At 38.6% G+C, this 20,001-nt stretch overlaps 2 protein-coding genes across 2 annotated transcripts; one reads left to right on the top strand and one right to left on the bottom strand.

The window, feature by feature from the left end:
• Positions 1–593: 593 nt before the first annotated feature.
• On the bottom strand, positions 594–13,593 carry LOC137103498 (polypyrimidine tract-binding protein 3-like). Its single transcript, XM_067483904.1, has 14 exons — positions 13,212–13,593; positions 11,732–11,795; positions 11,479–11,645; positions 10,580–10,723; positions 10,034–10,186; positions 8,916–9,026; positions 8,580–8,733; positions 8,297–8,356; positions 5,060–5,172; positions 4,947–4,980; positions 4,360–4,452; positions 3,363–3,585; positions 2,669–2,746; positions 594–2,165 (listed from the first exon to the last, which is right to left on the bottom strand). The coding sequence occupies exons 2-14, from the start codon at positions 11,754–11,756 to the stop codon at positions 2,033–2,035; spliced, it is 1,488 nt and encodes a 495-aa protein (XP_067340005.1). The 5' UTR covers positions 11,757–11,795; positions 13,212–13,593; the 3' UTR covers positions 594–2,032.
• A 610-nt stretch (positions 13,594–14,203) lies between these two features.
• On the top strand, positions 14,204–19,930 carry hsdl2 (hydroxysteroid dehydrogenase like 2). Its single transcript, XM_067483907.1, has 11 exons — positions 14,204–14,366; positions 16,901–17,064; positions 17,589–17,687; positions 17,828–17,942; positions 18,209–18,312; positions 18,389–18,487; positions 18,580–18,774; positions 18,867–18,938; positions 19,086–19,238; positions 19,368–19,496; positions 19,676–19,930. Exons 1-11 carry the CDS (start codon positions 14,350–14,352, stop codon positions 19,789–19,791), a joined length of 1,263 nt encoding a protein of 420 aa, XP_067340008.1. The 5' UTR covers positions 14,204–14,349; the 3' UTR covers positions 19,792–19,930.
• The last annotated feature ends 71 nt before the right edge of the window (positions 19,931–20,001 follow it).

Genomic DNA, 20,001 nt, shown 5'->3' on the forward strand with positions numbered 1-20,001 from the left:
ACATTTTCTGCATGTTTTAGTTCAGCAAATCAGCATCATGTTAAAAAAAAAAGTTAAAACCAGTTGAAAAAATGTGGCATAGTTGTGAAAGCAGTTTAACTATTTAAATCAACAAAATTCACACAACTTGTGAAGTATTCATTGAACGTGAAGACATGAAAACAAAACAAGCAAACAAAAAATCATAGATACACAATAAAATATATGTACAGTGAAAACATTTTTTTGTAACATAGTACAACTATGAAGACATGAAACCATAAAAATGTTAATGTGCATTAAAAAATAAGTGGTATGTAGCAAGCCTTGTACTTTTACATTACGTGTACAAATATGTAACGAGAACGTTAAGTAAGCGTTTTTAATTAGGAAATTATGTTGAGAAAATGGGTTGATCCAATTAAAAAGGCACACAAACTTTGGCTTGGGTTGACCCTCTCCACATTAATACACAAACTCTTTTTTCCCCTAGGTTTTGTAGTCACTAAATAATTGTTTAAAAAATATTTTAAACAGGTTGATTAAAAAAAGGATAAATCTCAACCAAAGTCTAAACCAGTGTAATGTGGGTACTTGTAACACAAATTACCTGATTTGAAAAATAGATATAAATATTAAAAATAAAGTTTTCTTAGTTTTCTGTTATGCTCTGCTGAGGCTATATAATTTAAACAAAACAAAATTTTAACTTAAACAAAAGAAGCAACATTTACCAACTCAACTCTGGTTTAAGGTCAGAAGGCAAACTGGGAATTGGCAGCTTCTTGTTTTTTGTGGCTTGTTTCCTGTTCAAGAAAATCCAGCAGATCCAAACGAAATGAAAACAAACAGCAGTTTCTTTAGTGGTGCAGCGGAAGTAAAATAAAAAACAACAGCAGAATTCAAATGAAAATACTTTTTTTAATAGAAAAAATGGTGGGACATTTGAAGCGAACCAATTACAGCTCAGCATGATACACACACACACACACACAAACACACACACACAGATATAAATACACACACATACATACAAAGGTACGACAGGTGGCAGGATGTCAAAATCATTACCTAGTTTATGTTTTACAGTATAAATACATTCATGATTAAAATCCAATTTACCAACAACACAACAAAAATATTTTACTAGTGAAAAACTACAAAAAATAATACGACCCCACCACCGAAACTCCACCCAAATGCGGTAAAAATCAAAAATCAAAAGCCAGCAGAAAAATTGAAAAAATAAGGCACCGAAGAAGGTTTGTTGAGATCGCAGCAAGCAAAATTAGGTAAGTTAGGTAATAATTATAGTGATGATAATTCATCCAATCAGATGGTAGGGGTGCAGAAGAGTAAAAAATAAAGTTTGTAATGAAAAGAAAATATATTTTTTTATATCTTTTGTAAAATATTACAGATGTATCCTCTATATATCTATCTATCTATATAGATAGATAGACAGATGGTCGTACATATATTTTTAAAACCCATAATTTTATGATTTTTGCTGATTAAAAAAGACCGAATATTCTATTGATGCAGGGCAACTCTAAACATTAGAAATTAGAAAAGCTTTTCCCCCTTTCTATGAAAAGGTAGATTTCATTTTAAAAATTCTCACTTAAAAGAAACTTCCTGATTTTCTTTCCATCACATAACTTAACATTTAGACAAAGAAAGTTTGACTCACATTGGCTCACTGTTGGACTCCATTACCCACAAAACACTGCTACTAAGTCCTCAGTCTGCTCAGGAATGTGCTCTGTAACCATGGGAATGACCCTTTATGACATCGTCCGTGACTGTGATGTCAGAGCATTTGTAGGCACAGTACCAGGGCTGTCCCATTGGTCTGCTAGTTCTATGGGCAAATCAGAAGCCCTGACCTCTACTTAGTCGGCCGTAAAGGTCAAAGGACTTGGAGAGTCAAAGAGGGTCAGTTGGTGGACTCAGACACAATGAAATGGAGATGGTGGAGATTCAGAGAAGTTCAGATGTGCACTTGGACACTCAAGAGGGTTAGATGGTGAACTCAGAGAGTCTAAATATGTCAGATGGTGGACTTAGAGAAGGAGACTCGAAGGTGCTGGTTATGGTCCAGCTGGTGGTCATGCAGAGAAATCAGAGCCTCAATAGCCTCCTCTACTGATGCCAGCTGCATCAGAGCCATCTTCCTGTCCTTGCTGTTACATCAGAGGAATTGGCATCATCAAAACATGACCATAAAAAGAAAAAAAAAAGAGAAAACATGAAGCAGCCATGTTGTGTTCAGTTTCACTTGTGAAACTTTTCTTTGCTCGAGTCACGTTTTCTCACGCCCACTTTGGCAGTGTATTAGAGTGCAAAAGCAAAATCCTATCTTCTAACACTTTAATAAATACAAAAAGATATAATTCTGACTAAGTTAATTACACTGACTGTGCAGGAATTAGAATGCTTCACAACATGATGGAAAACCATCAGGTTTTCTTCACTTCAGTAATTTGGTGTAAGTTGTCTGCATATATAAAGGTCAGCCTGTAGCAAAATAACGATTAACAGCTAATTCTTCATCCTTAAATTTTCCAAAATGTAAAGAAAAACCGGGTTTAAGTTGCAGCCCAAAGGCAGGAATTGGAAGGCTGCAGAACATGCCTATATATCATTAGGTTTTGAAGTTTTTAAGTTGCATGTTGTTGGTACTCACAGGAAAAACTTGAAGGCTTTGACTGTGAATCCACTGGAGGAAAATAAGTCCTTCAACACCTCCTCACTGACTGAAGAGCTAGGAGACAAAGAAGAAGGAAGAATATTAACCACAGTGGAAAACAGCTTTGTACACTGCTGGGTGATGAGGCAGGAATAAGCCATTTCTATGTGATTTTAGGATACGCAACATACTACTGAATTGAAAAATGTATTTTTTTTTCTCGCATAGATTTTTAAGAATGTGTGTTGTTTGCACATTCTTATTAGGTTAATTGGAGACTCTAAATTTCCTGTAGTTGTGAGTTTGAATAGTTGTCTGTCTGTGTATGTCTCTCTGTGTGGGCCCTGAGACAGACTGGAGACCTGTCATCGATGTACCCTATCACTTATCCAATGATAGCTGGCATGACCCTGAACAGGATAAGTGATTACAGATAATGAATTATATATTATATTATAATAAATTTTATTCATATTTTAATAATTAAAGGCCATTCATTTTTGGTTGTCCACAAACCTGTGGGCTTCACAGCTGAAATAAAGTATTGAGTATTGTCGGCAAAAAAATGGAAACTGCTGTGATTTTTGAAACACAGAAATTGATCGGCCTTATCCTTTTGTATGTTATTTATATATGTGCAATAGAAAAAGTAAATATTTAATTGCTGCAGTGAATAAAATACCCCTCTTACGGGATGTTTGAGAGATGCAGGGTGGCAGATGGCGGAAAGATGTTGTTGAAATTTTTGGACCCGGGTTTTTTGAAGCGATGGAGGGCGGAGCCTGAGAAGTCCCGTGTCAGTGCCTGCTCTTCCTGTCCAGCCCCTCCACGAGGCAGCTGCACCACAGGGTGTTTAGACAATGTGACTCTGATCACGTTACCGTGGAGACGTTGCCCATTCAGGTGACTCATTGCTGTCAGGGGTAAAGATTTAAATAAAAGAGATTTAATTGAGATTAGTTAAAACATTTTAATGTTTAATGGCTTTTTAAAAGTTTGTTGTAAGTTGTATGTAAGTTGTAATTTGACATATATGTAAACAGAATAAAAACTGTTTAAAAATTTTATTATATCTGTATTTTTTTAATCAAATTAATAAAATATTAATTATATATTAAAACATTGTTTAAAAGACATTATTGGCATTATTTTAAATATTGTTAAATTTGTTGTATACAGCTTTTAAATAAAATCCAAACAAACTCAAAAACCAAAATGTCTGAAAAGTTAAAGATGCTTACTTTTTGAACATTTCAAAACTATTCACTTTGATTTTTATGTTTTCTTTTGATTCCGTTTCACACTTTTGTGGCTTTCAGTGTTTAGAAAATATTAAGGATAAAATATATAACATTTTTCAAAAAGACAAAAAAGAAATTGTATTTAAAAAAAAAAAGAAAACAACTTGGAAACTTTAGAAACTTTTCTATTTTAAAATCTTTACCAGCACATTTATTTATTTAGTTTATTTGTGTGTAGAAGGTTTATAGTCAATTGTTTACAAAACCCTAGTTTTCCAAGTGCTTCCATGAAGTTAGAAGGAAAATGTTAAAATGAAAAAATGTAAGCAAAATCATAAGATTATGTCTCTCATGAAATAAAACCAAAAATATAAATATTTAACAAAACACAGGTTAAGGTCTTAAGTATATTTGTGTTTTACATCCGATAATAAAAACTATTCAGACCGAGTTGAGCTTGAGTGGCGTCGGTCATCTGAACAAGAGCATTTTCCTTTTTGTTAAAGAGGATTTTCACTCTCTGAACGTCTCCATAAACACCTATAAAACACAAAAAATACATAAAAAAACTTCAGCAAAATCAAACTTCAGTTTATTAATGATAATTTGAAAATATGTAACACGTCTTTTCAGAAAGACAAATAGATAAAACTAAAGTGAAATACCTACTGATTTAAAGTAAATTAAATGTGGTTCACTTGTTGACCAGACTCCAGAAGTCTGTAACAATATTTCATGTCTAATTATTCACATTTTCACATCTTAACTCAAATGTTTATTGCTCTGACTTTTGTGTTAAACTCTCTTCTAAAAAAACAGAAGTTTCTAATAAAACTTTCCCGGTTTGTCGTTTTTTTATGTACTGTCTTGGCTTAAAACTAATCAAATTTAAATGGCGTCTGTAAAATAATTAGCACCTCAATTCAGCAGAAAACTATTATTTTTAATCAAAGATTTTCTCACTGAACAGCATTAATTAATTTTGAATGTGTTTTCAATGAAGTTCTGTGTGGCACTGATTAAAGTATTCTCACCAAACAGGATGAAGAGGCAGTGTGGTGAGATGCTCTGCAGAGACAAAAAGTGTTAATAAAGTTTCCTGAAGGTGCGTCATTCTCCGTTATTTTGCGATAGTGTGACATCTAACCTCTGGGTTCAGGTTAGATACTAGCAGTACACAATGGACAGGGGGGGGGGCCATCTGCAGCGACATGCGTTGGGGGGACACCAACGAGCCAGGGACAGCTCCCATGGACAGAGCTGAGGACAAGAAGAAAAATGTTTTTAACTGTGAAATAAAAACACTATTTAAATCAGAACAAGTAAATTACTATATAAATTCAATAAATATTATTATAATCAAATCATATTTTAAAAATCTGAAATGTTATTTAAATCAGAAGACATAATGTTTTATTGTTCATTTAACTGAATAAAATAATAAAGCTTAAACAAGACGAACAGCAAGTAAAACATCGTTAAAAAGTTACATTAATGTTTAATTTGACATCACTTAAACTGTTGCAGACTATTATTATTAACATAAAATTATTAACTAATTTCTACAACAGCAAAGTCATATGTTCTTCCTCTTATTATCCACATAAAATAAAATAGTCCTGATATTAATAACTAGGTAAGGTTTAAAATGATTATAGAAATTAGTCACTATCAGTATCACTGATTCAGCTGGTAGAGGGAGGGGGGGACAGGTTTAAGGTGGAGGCTGTTGACAGACTGCAGCAGAACTTGATCAAGGCAGCGCTGACATCACAGTTTTGCATTTATCATGTTCAGGTTTTTTAGCAACCTACTTTTAGTGGTTTTGCACTTGTCAAGTGGCATTTGTGTGTAATGATACAGTAAAGCCCTAATCAGACAGGACATTATAGTAGAGTGAGCTGCTTTTTTCTGCAGCTGTTTTTAGGGAGGGTGAAGAGTTTTGGAAATTACTAGGGCATTGCAGCGTTCCTCACATTTCTCCACTCTTCATAATTATCATTTATCCCCCCAATCTCCAGTCAGATGAATTTAAACACCCACTGATGGACAGGGGATTATTAAACTGTACCAACCCATCCTAAAATAAGCCCTTAGGCGACCATCATTAAGGCCTACTCCCTGCCATCTTTCCCCTTTCTGTCCCATGTACCAACGCGGATCTGTTTCTGTGTCCAGCCTAGGTGAGCACAGCCTCCAACTGTATGCAGATGTTTAAAGAATTACTGAAAGTTTCTATAAATGTTTAGCTAATGATGAGGTCTTTATTTTAACAGATGTCTAGTAACGGATTCCTAAAAAGTGTTCTTTCTGATTAGGACCTCTTAACATAAAAAAGGCAGAAAGCTGTCTCACCTGAGCAGGTGTGTGTGTGTGAGTGTGTGTGTGTAGTAGCTGCCCTGGCCTCCATTAGAGGCAGACAGTGGGGAAACTGCACCAAAAACAACTACAACTTAACATTTGTTAATTTCACTGCTGGAAAGCTGAGAATCTAAGTCGAGCTCTTCGGCAAATTAGTGGTTTTAAAAGGAATTTGCACTAACATGTTATTAGCACCCTAACTTTGGCAACCCCAGTCAAAACATAAAAAATAAAAATGTCAGATTTGTGAAGCTGGAACAAATCGGATTTTGAGTCTATTGCTACAGTTTTATTGTGCAAGATACTGCAGCTTAACCAAGCTCCTTCAAAATGCAACCACGAGGGGACACAAGCCATTGTCTTCTTGTGCCAGTCCCAAGTCTCGATAAATGCAGAGGGTTGTGTCATAAAGGGCACCCGACATAAAACACATGCCAAATTAAAAATGCCATCATGACAATGACTCCCATACCGGATCGGTTGGGGCCCGGGTTAACAACGACAGCCACTGGTGCTGTTGACCTACAGGGTACCGGTGGAAATTGGACTATTGGCCGAAGAAGGAGAGAAGGAAGGTGTGTTCGTAGGCAGAGAGAGAAGAGGAAAGCTAAGAATGTAGGGGTAACAGTGGGGACTTTGAATGTGGGGACTATGACAGGGAAATCTAGAGAGGTGATTGACATGATGCAGAGAAGGAAGGTGGAAATACTGTGTGTGCAGGAGACCAGGTGGAAAGGTAGCAAGGCTAGAAGCTTAGGAGCAGGGTTCAAGTTGTTCTACCATGGGTCAGATAGGAAGAGAAATGGAGTAGGAGTTTTCCTGAAAGAGGAGTTTGTGAGGAATGTTGTAGAGGTGAAAATAATATCAGACAGGTTGATGAGTCTGAAGCTGGAAATTGAAGGCGTGATGTTCAATGTTGTTAGTTATAACGAACCACAGGTAGGATGTCAGTTAGAAAACAAAGAGAAATTCTGGAGTGAGTTAGATGAAGTGATTCAGAGCCTCCCCAGAGGTGAAAGAGTGGTGATTGGTGCAGATTTCAATGGACATGTAGGAGAAGGGAACAGAGGTGATGAGAATGTGATGGGCAGGTTTGGTCTTCAGGACAGGAACACAGAAGGACAGATGGTGGTAGAATTTGAAAAGAGGATGGAAATGGCTGTAGTGAACACTTTCTTACAGAAGAAACATCTTATGTCAATGTAATCTGAAAGAGACCAGTGACTGTAAAGTGTTTGTAGGGGAGAGTGTAGCCAGACAACACAGGATGGTGGTGTGTAAAATGACTGGCAGATAAGTGAGGTTACAGGGAGCAGAGGTGAAGAAGGTGCAGGACTTTAAGTACTTAGGGTCAACGGTTCAGAGCAACGGAGAGTGTGGAAAAGAGGTAAAGAGGCTAGTGCAAGCAGGTTGGAACGGGTGGAGTGTGTTGTGTAATAAAAGAGTATCAGCAAGAATGAAAGGAAAGATGTTCAAGATGGCGGTGAGACTAGAGATGTTGTTCGGCTTAGAGACAGTGGCACTGAAGAAAAGACAGGAGGCAGAGCTGGAGGTAGCAGAGCCTAAGATGTTGAGGTTCTCTTTGGGAGTGACGAGGATGGACAGGATCAGGAATGAGGACATCAGAGGGACAGCTCATGTTAAATGTGTTGGAGATAAAGTCAGAGGCCAGATTAGTTGGTTAGTTGGTTTGGACATGTTCAGAGAAGAGACTATGAATATATCAACAGAAGGATACTGAGGTTGGAGCTGCCAGGCAGGAGGTCTAGAGGAAGACCAGAGAGGAGATTTATGGTTTTAGTGAGAGAGGACATGAAGTTAGTTGGTGTGAGAGAAGAGGATGCAGATGACAGGGTTACATGGAGGCACATGATTCGCTATGGCGTATCCTGAAAGGAAACAGCCAAAAGGAAAAGAAAAACTATGCTCCTTCAACAATAGAAAAAAGATCTTGGTTGAACACAACTTCAATTACTGATCCACATATTCAACACTGATTAAAATACAGTGATGTTTGTCTCACCTGTGTGTTGGTGGAATGTGGGTGTGAAAGCTGCAGCTCCATAGGGAGGGAGAGCCACACCTGTAACACACAGACACACAGTTATTGTCCAATCAGAGCTCAGTCAAAGACAGCAGGTGTATCACACAAACGTGAAGTTATACTGTCGATCTTATGCAACAGAATTGCAATTAGTTTAGCAACAACAAAAGGTTCTGTCTACAGCAGATGGGGACAAAGATGTTTCCTGGTGTAAAACCTTTCAAAAGGTCTTGGGTCAAAGGTCATGGTTAGCTGGGCTCACCGAACGCGGCCGGCTCTAGCTCTCCGGTCGGGAGGTCGGCTCTGGTGAAGTCTCGGCTCTTGTCGTTGTTATACTTGACGTTGAGTGCGCTCAGTTTGGAGAAGTCAATTCTTAGCGTGCAGCAGCCATTGTAGATGTTCTGACCATCCAGAGCCTGCAACAGAAAAGGTCAGAAAGCTGCCATCTGATTGGCCCACTAACTTTGTAGTAGAGCTGGTAATGGTGGAATCCATTACTATTTCATTTCTACCAGTTTCTACTTACACACAATATCATGTTTCAGTTTGCTGTATGTTTGTACAAGTGTGTGTTTTTGTTAGTGTGCACACGACTCACAGCTTTGGCGTGTTGAGCGTGCAAAGGATCACTGAACTGCAGAAGAGCCTGAAATTGACTGTTCCTGGTGAACGTGATGATCTTCAATACAGAGCCGAACTTACTAAAGATCTGGAAACAGACAGCGATAATCAAACTACAGTTTGCTGATGAAAGCGTAACTGCAACCCAGAGAACATGCAAGCGAAGACTGGAACTCTCATTATACAAATGTCAGTTATTAAGGGAAATTTTCCAATATGGGCACCTTGTTGTATGTTTACATCCCACACAGTTTCCTATATTAACATAAACATATTGAAGCTAAAGCTGATACTAATAGACTAGTTTAGAAAAAACAATTAAAATCTATCAGGAAAGATGTGCCCATGTTTTCTTGGCTGCATACAGGACATGGTCTAGATACAAAGCAGACTCTTTGGGTCTGAACTCAGGCCTTAGTCCACCACTGACCTAAAGAATATCAGTTGTAATTTTTGCTGTATCGCTCTTTTGGCTCTTCTTCTGTGGTCATAAAACTGCCTGGCTTTGTGACAGGATGCTAACAGACTTAGCCAGCAGGTGAACCATCTTGTTTTGTAGAGTCTTTGACAGAACGAAACATGCAGCAGCCCAGCTCAGAGCTCCCCGAACAAAATACAAAATGAGAGCATAACTGCGAAACATGATTGGGCACAGTAATCGTTCTTCTCCAATATTACGTTGAAACATATAATCATAATTTAAATTAAAATTCACTAAGTGCAAAGCCATGGGAATTATGGGATTTCTTATGTTCTACATATTATATGTGCTGTTACTCGTTTTATTTTTCCGTATTATTTTATTAATAGTATTGTATTACTATTTAAAGCTAAAATATAAACCACAAAGTCCATTTTTCACTTTGTTTTTTTAATATTACATGTTTTAAACTATTTAAATTCCAACACGTGCAAAACTATTACTTTTAAAATAACGTTTTATTATAGCTTTATGCATGGAAGATTTTTTCCCTGTTTACTAAATATTAAGAGGATAATAAATTGTACTTTGTAACACCAACACTTATATTATAAATTTTATAAACATATTTAAACTAAATTTTAACAACACAAGAACAATAATATTAAACTGACCTGCTGTAGGACCTCCAAGGTCACAGGGTAAAATAAATTCTCCACAATGATTCTCAGGACGGGACTCTGACCACGTGCTGGGCCCCGCCCATCCACACCTGTCGTCATGTTCCCAGAATGCATTTCTGTAGCATTGATGGTCTGCAGTGCCGCCTGACACATTTAAAAAAAAAAAAGTAAAACAACACGTTTCATCAGCCATACCCAAAATAAATAATTTGTTCATACAAGACAAATGGGATACAAAGCAAGAATGAAAATTCTCCTCTAAACTCAGATTTTTCTGCACCTGGGTTATTTTTCTAAACTGTAACACTTTAATAATGTCAATTTGTAAGCTCTTATGAGATTGTGTATGTATTCTGCCGCAATCGCTTTTTTGTAAATAGGAAATCCATCCACATAAATTGATATAGTCCATAAAAATTAAATAAAGCTAAATACATTGAAATATAATCACTTAGATAAAATAAATCATTAAAATACATGTATTAATATACTTTTAAAAAACACTTTCAAGATTGTTTTAATAAATTAGGGCGAGACCTGATTGTTGAGATTGTCTGTCTTGAGCTCACGGTGGGTGGAGAACTGAATATAGATTGGCTGATTCCTTATGGTGGGTGTGGCTGAGGTGTAGTAGTTCATCAAAGTAACCGCTGCTTCCTCTGACCCCATTTCTATAAATGCCTGAAAATAAACATGAGAGCCTTTAAATTATTTTAATAAAAAAAAGAAATGAAAATAGACAGAAATGACGAAATAAAAGTTTTATCAAAAACCATAAATTGCCCCCCCAAACAAATATACCTCTAGATTATCTACAGTGTGGTCAAAAATAAATGGACAAAAAAGTAAGACTTTACAAATCAAGACAAGTTACAAGTCAAAATCTTTCTAATCATTAGGAAGCCATGAGCTGACTTTTTTAACATTTACATTTAGTCATTTAGCAGACGCTTTTATTCAAAGTGACTTATAAGGGAGGTACAAGGCAGCAAAAAATCTAAGTCAAGGAGAAAAGCAATGTCCTATCAGAAAAGTGTTCACATTTTAAGTACCTTTACTATTATTCTTCGCAATGAAACAGAACAAAAGTTCCACTGTACCACACTAGAAAAAAAAGTGATGGAAATCTACAGATCCTAGAAGCCTAAAAAACTCTATCAAAAGTGTAGTTAGTGTTTAAAGCAAGTTTCAAATATTCTGCTTTTAATACTGCTGCAAACTGAGGACAGACCTTCTGTACTCTGCCAATAGTAACACTACAAGACTAGAGTACTTCTTCCACCTCCGATTGTAAGTGTGACAGAGTGGGCACTAGGCGTCCTTTAAATGCTTAAATGCTTAAATGCGTAACTTATTTACTTGAGTACAATATTCTGGTACTTATCTCGTCTCTGCTGAAAGCAACTACTAATGTAATCCTCATTGGAAACAGTTACCTGATTTTTGGCCTTCAACGTTATCAGCTTATTAACTTGGCCAAATGGCAGTGCCAGAGTTAGCACTTCCTGTTCAGAAACGTCGGCAGGCAGCTGACGCAGGTGTAGCACCCGAGATGGGACGGACTGAGCACGCTCAGAAACACACAGCCTATCAGTGCCATCCACTGTGAAGAAGCACAAAAAGGTAAATAAGACAAAGATGAACAGATGATCAGTGGGATTTACAGGCACAAAGAGAGAGAGTACTCACCTGCGGACAGGTTGGACGTGCTCATGCTCGCAGAGCAGCTGGGAGATGACGTAAACACTGATTCCTGCAGACAAACATTAATAATACACACTATCTTATCACAATGACTCAAACAGTTGCTGAAAATAATAAATCACTTAAATTTCATAAATTAACAAACTATTAGCAGATTATTTTAACTAATCATTTCATCATTTTAAAGAAAACCCAGACAGGTTGTTTATACCGATACCACAGACAAACAACATGTCTGCAATTCTAAAATAGCAGAATGAAGAATATCTGATGTTCAAAATCAATGCAACACTTTTCTGACAGGATTGTGACGCAATGATTTCATTTGGGGTAGTCACGTGATTTTTTTTTTTCTGGCTTCAAAACAGCTTGTTAGAATACTTCTGCATCAAAAGCTCGATACTCTCTCGATTAGCCTGCTTCAGACATCACTACATGAAAAGCCTGCTCACCAGCTACAGATATAAAAAGGGAGGATTGCATGAAGTCCGCCCTCCTTAAATAAAAAAAAGTCAGTTTAGTGATTTTACTCTTTCATCATACTGCAACCAATTTTCTGATGACTGACAAACCATTTTATTTATTTAGTCTTTTGGCTGATCCTGTACATTCAGGGTTGCCACAGTGGATCATTGTCCGCATGTTGATTTGCCACATCAGATGCTCTTCCTGACGCAACCCTCCCCAATTTCTTTCGGGCTTGGACCAGCACTGCACAGCTAAGAATGTGAAAGGGCTGTTGGGAGTCCAGGGTATTGCCCAGCGAGACACTAAACTTTAACATATCGAACCACTGACCCTGTGGTCCGTGGACAACTGCCTTAACAACTGATCTACAGTAGTTTATACTGGTAGAAATATAATTATCAGTGGCTTGTTAGTTGGTTATTTCAGTTCTCTCTCTGAACTTGTGACTTACTTTGGACAATGAAACGTCTCTTTAAAGTTTTAATTTTTTAAATTAACATGTTGCTGATTTCAGCTGTCCAGTAAAGCGGGTTTAGGGAACATTAGAACAAGTTCTACTGAGACCATTTATTTCCTTTAGAGACTAAACAAACTGTATGTAGTTTGTACTACTAGTCTGTACTCATTTATCGCGGGATTTCAAATCCCGCTGCTGAATCGTCACTGTTCGCTCGCGACACTTTGAACCAAAACAAAACGAGAAAAAAAGAGCAACACGGGAAACAAATGAAGCACGCGAGCGACAAACGGAACCAGGAGCCAGAGACTGATGGAGAGAGGGAGTCGTATAAGAGGGGGGAGGGGGGGAAGGGTTCTGAGGCGGGAAGAGGTTTCGGTATAGGACTAAACCACAACAAACAGGCGGGAGGGACTGACACCAGAGGCTCGTGCAGGTGCGGTTCAGTCACCAAGGAAACGCGGGTAAAGAGGAAAGGAAGGAAGGAAAAACGGTTTCGGGAATGTACGGTAAAGGTTCGGGAGGTTCCTCTGAGCTCACCCGTCCATGGTCCGTGAAGAGGAAGAGGAAGATGAGGAGAAGAGGAAGAGCTGTTTTGGTCCTCGAGCCTCCCGTTCCGCAGCCAGGCAGCGACCATGGAGAACAACGAGTTCACTTCCCGTTTGGTGACGTCACAGGGGAACATGGCGTCTCGGGGACACGCCTCGGATCGGAATCGAATAGATAATATTAAGTTAATCAATAAAGTCAGTTCTTACAGTGGGAAAACATGCACAATTCAGTTAGTTTGATCCCCATTTTAATTATCCTCGGTGTAGTAGTACAGAATCCTGCAGTCAGATTAATCTCCAAAAATCTGAACTAGGATTATTGGCCCAAGGGTTCAATGTGGTCCAGTATGAACAGGACATGAACATACCAGCAAATATAAGATGGTGTAGTACTGACAAGCTGAAAGTGTGCAGGAAGCAGCATGTAGAGGAGCTGTGACATTTCTCTAATTATTACTAGTTTTCATAGTCGGTGAAGATTCTCATTCACCTAGGTTTGGTTATCAGACGATTGAATCATATCAACTGGAATTCTTTCTTCTTCTTGGTTAGAAGAAGACTGAAGAAGCTCCTTGGATAAGTAACAAAACGCTTCTAACCAAGAAGAAAAGTCCAGTTGACATTGAAACTTCTGATATAATACCTGATCTTATTTCATAGACTAGACATAAGACAATTGATAATATTTATAATAATTATAGCCGTTAGATAACGAATAACAGTAAATTAATAAACTAAAAAAAATCATATTCTATAGTGGTATATCTTAACCTAAAGCTTCTTGTGTCTCTATATTTAGAATATAATAAATATCTAAGATTTTTTTGTTGAAGACTTTTTAGCTAGTTTATTTATTTTATTGTGGTCTATCTTTTCTCTAATTTGTAGTTGCTGAAAGGTCGATAAATCGCCTCGGTGGGGATGTTAAATTTGGAAACCTCTGAGTCATTACAAAGGTTTTTCTGTAGACCGGAAGTGGAGTAAAGTCGGTGATCAGTAACATCCTGTTAGCTCAAGGATATTTATGTGGGTGAAAGGTGGAGAAGACAACAGGGTAATATTCCTCAGCACTAGCACAATCTGTCTGAACGGTTTCTGCACCTTTCTTGAGTCAGCTGAAAGCAACAATGCTGCAGAACACAGGGTGAGTGCACACGTCCGGCTGCGGGCCACGTTTGTTCGCTCACAAGCAGAAGAGTCCCAAACGGTGTCTGTACGGTAAACGGAGAATCACCCCAGAATAAATTGGGAGTTTTGCGGATTAACCACTTTCACTGTGAGAGTCCAGCCAATGTGGGCCGCGGGACCTTATTGTAATAACTGTGTGTAGTTTAGTTTTGGCACATTTTCTTATCACCTTACAGCCGTGTAGTTTTGAAGTTGAGGGTTTTTCTACAGAGTCTGTGGACCGCTGCCCTAGTAACTGAGCGCCTCGTTATCAAACCGTTCTGCACACAGATTCTGTCCATAGGCGGTCCGACAACTCACGACTCCATTTCGAGGGAGCGCATTAAACCTTGAACATATTTAGGAAAATCCTAATGTTTAAGTGAATAAAACAATCATTTGTTTGGACTCTCCTGGAGCCGAAACTGACAGTTCGCTCGTCTGATCCTAAATCTGGACCGACTTTGGTTCTGATCGACTCGGCCTGTGGTCGATGAGCATGTCCTTTTAAAAGTTTACATTCCCAACCATGGTTTGGTGAAAGCAACTCTGACTGTAAAACTGCTCTTGTTTAGGAATACTCGCAGAATCCTATACCAATATGTATACACTACACTGTTCACTGCATTTTTACAATCTAACGTTACTGCAAAACACAATGGAGGTTTTGCTGAAGAAAACACTGCTCAGATGTGGTTTGTGTAGAAGGCGAATGAAAAGTTATAACCTTGTTTGGTTCTGGTGTCTCTGCCCTGTGACCTTTGTCCGAATTAGTCGTAAGGTGGCGTGCCTTTGTAGGCCAGAAACTAATTTTCAGCTGTAAGAGTAAACAGGAACAGTAAACAGGAAGTTTTCTAAAGCTTCATTAAACAATGCTATTCAACACAAAAATTAATAAATATCAACTTTTTTTAAGCGTATATACATGTAAATAAACTTTAAGGAAAACATGTGGAATTTTAACAGTTAAATACATATTATTTTGTTTATTACAGTGTTAAAGTATTTTATTAAGTCTTTATTAAAATCTGAGAAAAAGGGTAGGGGGACATGGATGTTCTGTTTGCTGTGAGAAGTTATATTTGTGAATAAACTAAATATTTATACTGAAATTCATATTTAACTACACATTAATGATGTGGCAGAAAATGTTGTTAAAAATGTCACACAAAAACATAATTTTGCACTATGCTTCTTATTGGTATTCAGTCCAGTAAGGGAATTTGTGATAGAGTCAGGAGGGGGTAATTATAAATAAGATTCCTATCTGTAGATGTTGTCCTTCGTAGATTTAGAGAAAGCGTATGACAGGGTGCAGAGAGAGGAGCTGTGGTATTGTATGAGGACGTCTGGAGCGGCAGAGAAGTATGTTAGAGTGGTGCAGGACATGTATGAGAGCTGTAAGACCGTGGTGAGGTTTGCTGTAGGTGTGACAGAGGAGTTCAAGGTGGAGGTGGGTCTGCATAAAGGATCAGCTCTGAGCCCCTTCTTGTTTGCTGATAGATGAGGTTAGACAGGAATCTCCATGGACTATGATGTTTGGGATGATTGTATTGAGAACAGGGAGCAGGTGGAGGTCTGCTCTGGAAAACAGAGGAATGAAGGTTAACCGCAGCAAACAGAATACATGTGTATCAATGAGAGGGACCCAGGTGGAACGGTTACAGGGAGCAGAGGTGAAAAAGGTGCAGGACTTTAAGTACTTAGGGTCAATGGTTCAGAACAAAGGAGACTATGGAAAAGAGATGAAGAGGCGACTGCAAGCCGGTTGGAATGGGTTGAGAAAAGTGTCAGATGTGTTGTGTGATAAGAGTATCAGCAAGAATGAAGGAAAGGTGTTGGTGATGGTGAAGATGGTGGTGACCCGTGTAGGCCAGAAGCAAATTTTCAGCTGTTGTCCTGAGAGAGTGAGAGAGGACATGAAGTTAGTTGGTGTGAGAGAAGAGGATACAGAGGACAGGGTTAGATGGAGACACATGATTTGCTGTGGCGTATCCTGACAGGGAACAGCCGAAAGGAAAAGAAGAAGAAGAAGATCTGCAGATGTTCTCTTTCTTAATTTAGTTTTTAACAGTGTGAGGTAATCAAATATGTGGATAATAAAAAAAAACTTTTATTGAAAATTAAAAGATAAAGTCTTTCATAAAACACTGATAAAGCTTCATATTAGTGAGATAAAATATGGAATGTAATTTTGTTCAAAAAGAAGACCAGGACTTTTTGAATCTCCACACGTACATTGTAAGCATGTTTAGAAGGAAAGTTTTAAAATCCAGTATGAATGGGAGGAATGATAACAGCAAGAAAACCTTATTGAATTCTTGATATAGACACCTGATGCCTAAAAACTGTGACTCTGTCCTTTTGAGTTTCCCCAATCTTTATACTCCTCAGCACTTTAGTCTATCTCACACAGATAAATTAGTTTCATGCTAACAAAGTACACACATACTCATCCTATCCTCCTGAACAGACAACACACAAAAGCTGGATGTTCTGTGTGTATTTCAGGAAACTAGCCGGCTGCACTCTCTTCATCACCGGAGCAAGCCGAGGGATCGGTAAAGCCATCGCTCTGAAAGCCGCCAGAGACGGAGCCAACGTCGTCATTGCTGCCAAGACCACCGAACCCCATCCCAAACTGCCAGGAACCATCTACACCGCCGCTCAGGAGGGTGAGGAGCTAACGAGCTAACCACTATTGTTCACAAATGTAGATCGATCCACCACTCAAACTAGTGTCCAACAAATGTGCAGTAGGATGAAAACAGCAGTGAGCAGCTGTTTCAGTTCTTTTTACTTTAAAAAAAATAACTATTTAAATGTTTAAACTAATTAAATGTATGTGGGGGGGGGGGGGTTAAACACAAATTTAAGCATTTATCTAGCTTTTTCTGATTCAGATTTTTTAAATTATTTTTTTGTTTTTGTTTTTTTTTAATACTAGACGGCTTGACTGGTATTTTACTTTACTCCTTGTGTATTTTTTTTTTTTATGAATTTGAAGTCTTTCATAACTTAAGGCTGTGAGAGCTGGAAAATGTCAAACCATGTTTTTGCTGTTGTCACTCACTGTAAAATGTGTTCACTGGAGTTGAAAATTAAAAAAGTAATCAGGTCTTTAAAATATTAAAGTATGTTGTTTCAGTTTTCCGTTGTTTTTGAGTTCTTTCTCTTTGTTTTTCTCTGTGTGCCGTAGTTGAGGCAGCAGGTGGGAAAGCTTTAGCCTGCATTGTCGACATTCGTGATGAGAAGCAGGTTGGAGAAGCCGTCCAGAAAGCTGTTGACAAGTTTGGAGGTGAACAAATGTCTTTAATTTTTTAAGTTGATCTCAGTGCATTAACTAGTTTACCCGCAGTGGATTATGTTCTGAGACTTACTGTGATAAAGCCTAAGCATCCTGCACCCACACTGATTTTGTTTGCATCCTATTGGCAGGTATCGACATCCTGGTGAACAATGCCAGTGCCATCAGTCTGACGGGAACTCTAGAGACTCAGATGAAAAAGGTTGACCTGATGCTGGGCATCAACCTCAGAGGAACATACCTGACGTATGACTCTGACACCTTACTGTTATGGAACTCACATTGACGAGCAGGGCTTTGTATTGTTAATTGCTTTTTACACAAGCTGCTGTTCATGAGTTTATGTTAGCAACCTTCTGTTTACTACATGATAGGAAGTAAATGTTAACAAGTCAACCTGTTCACCTGCCAGTCTGTGGTTATTAAACTGCTTATATTAGCTTTAAATAAAGATTAAATAAGGTGAGTTAATGAGCTGGGTTATCAAGTTCTTGAGCATCTGCGGATTTCAGGTCTAAGCTGGTCATCCCTCATCTGCTGAAGAGTCGAAGTCCTCACATCCTAAACCTGTCGCCTCCACTCAACCTCAACCCCATTTGGTTCAAGAACCACACAGGTAACCATAGCAACCAAAAGACTAGCTGTCCAATCATACACCTGTGCATTAAGAACATGTCTGTTTTCTTCTTCAGCGTACACAATGGCAAAATATGGCATGTCCATGTGTGTCCTGGGAATGTCAGAAGAGTTCAAAGGTCAAATTGCAGTCAACGCCCTTTGGCCCAAAACTGGTCAGTGGCTAAATATTAGCATGCTAACTGGCAGACGCTAGAAACTAGCATACTAACCTAACCCTGTTCTGACCTCTGTGTTGTTGCTGTAGCGATCCAGACAGCCGCTATGGACATGTTGGGTGGGGAGGGTATTGCTAAACAGTGTCGTACAGCTGACATTATAGCAGATGCTGCCTACATCATCCTGTCCCAACCAAAGGACTACACTGGTCACTTCTTGGTGGATGAGGATGTTTTGAAAGAGTATGGAGTCCGAGACTTTGATCAGTACGCCGTCCAACCAGGTCAGCTAAAGCTAATCTGGCACTGACAGGCACAGTTAGCATTCCCACACACTGTCACTTGGTACTCATGCTGGTCTCTGATTGGTCAACAGGTCACCCCTTGCTACCTGACTTCTTCCTGGATGAGACACCAGACACACTGGTCCAGCAAATGGAGCAACATGGTAAATACCACATATACTGTAAATATGGCCGTATTTTCATTTATTTTTTTAAACCAAAGTTTTCATGTATCTCTGTTCCGCCCCTTACTATTTTCAGAGATACGAACTGACATTTTTTATTCATTGATTTTGTCTCCTGGTTGCTAGGAGCAACCCCAGCTTTTAAACCAGCATCAGCGTCCTCAGCAACACCCTCCACCTCTGGGGGGCCAATAGAAAAAACATTTGACGTGATCAGAGGAATCCTCAATGAAGACGTCGTTAAGTCGACGCAGGCCATTTATCAGTTTGACCTGTCAGGTAACAGGACAGTCAGTAGGAATATTTATAGTGTGGGTCCACATACTAGAGAGACCCTGTAAACATTATGGCCATATATGGAGATCCTGTGGTCATTTCATTAACATGATTGTAATGTGTCTGGAAAAGGAGAACACAGGGGCGTTTGGTTTCTAGACCTGAAGAGTGGCTCCGGCAGAGCGGGGCAGGGTCAGCCACCTGTAAAAGCTGATGTTGTCATGACGATGGACTCAAGTGACTTCACTAAGATGTTCGCAGGTAAGCCATCACCATGGTTACAGTGAAAAAAATTATAGAAAATACTTAGAGATGAGATGAACAGATAAAGCTGTAGGACGTTACAGTGAGGATTCTATGACTGTTGTAACCATAGCAATGATCACAATGGGATACTGCAGTGTGGTTTCCATGGTAAAGTTTTTCCTGTGTTGTTTCAGGGAAGCTGAAGCCCACGATGGCCTTTATGTCAGGGAAGCTGCAGATCAAAGGTGACATGACACTTGCCATCAAACTGGACAAACTGATGAGCCGCATGAACAAGGCCAAACTGTGAGCGTAAAGGCCCACCCATAGCCCTATTAGCCCTCCTCCCCCCAGTTTGTTGTAGCTGTACATGTTGCCTTAATAATGAAAATATTAATAATGTTAAAGAAAAAATGTTGAGAAATTAATAAAATCTACATTGATAATAAGCTTGTGTGGTTTAATCATGAAGTTCTAGTACCTGGATTTCTCTCTTCTGTAACTGGTTGTTTCTCCAGCT

Source organism: Channa argus, chromosome 18 (assembly GCF_033026475.1).
Source record: "Channa argus isolate prfri chromosome 18, Channa argus male v1.0, whole genome shotgun sequence".
In the NCBI taxonomy this organism is placed as follows: domain Eukaryota; kingdom Metazoa; phylum Chordata; class Actinopteri; order Anabantiformes; family Channidae; genus Channa; species Channa argus.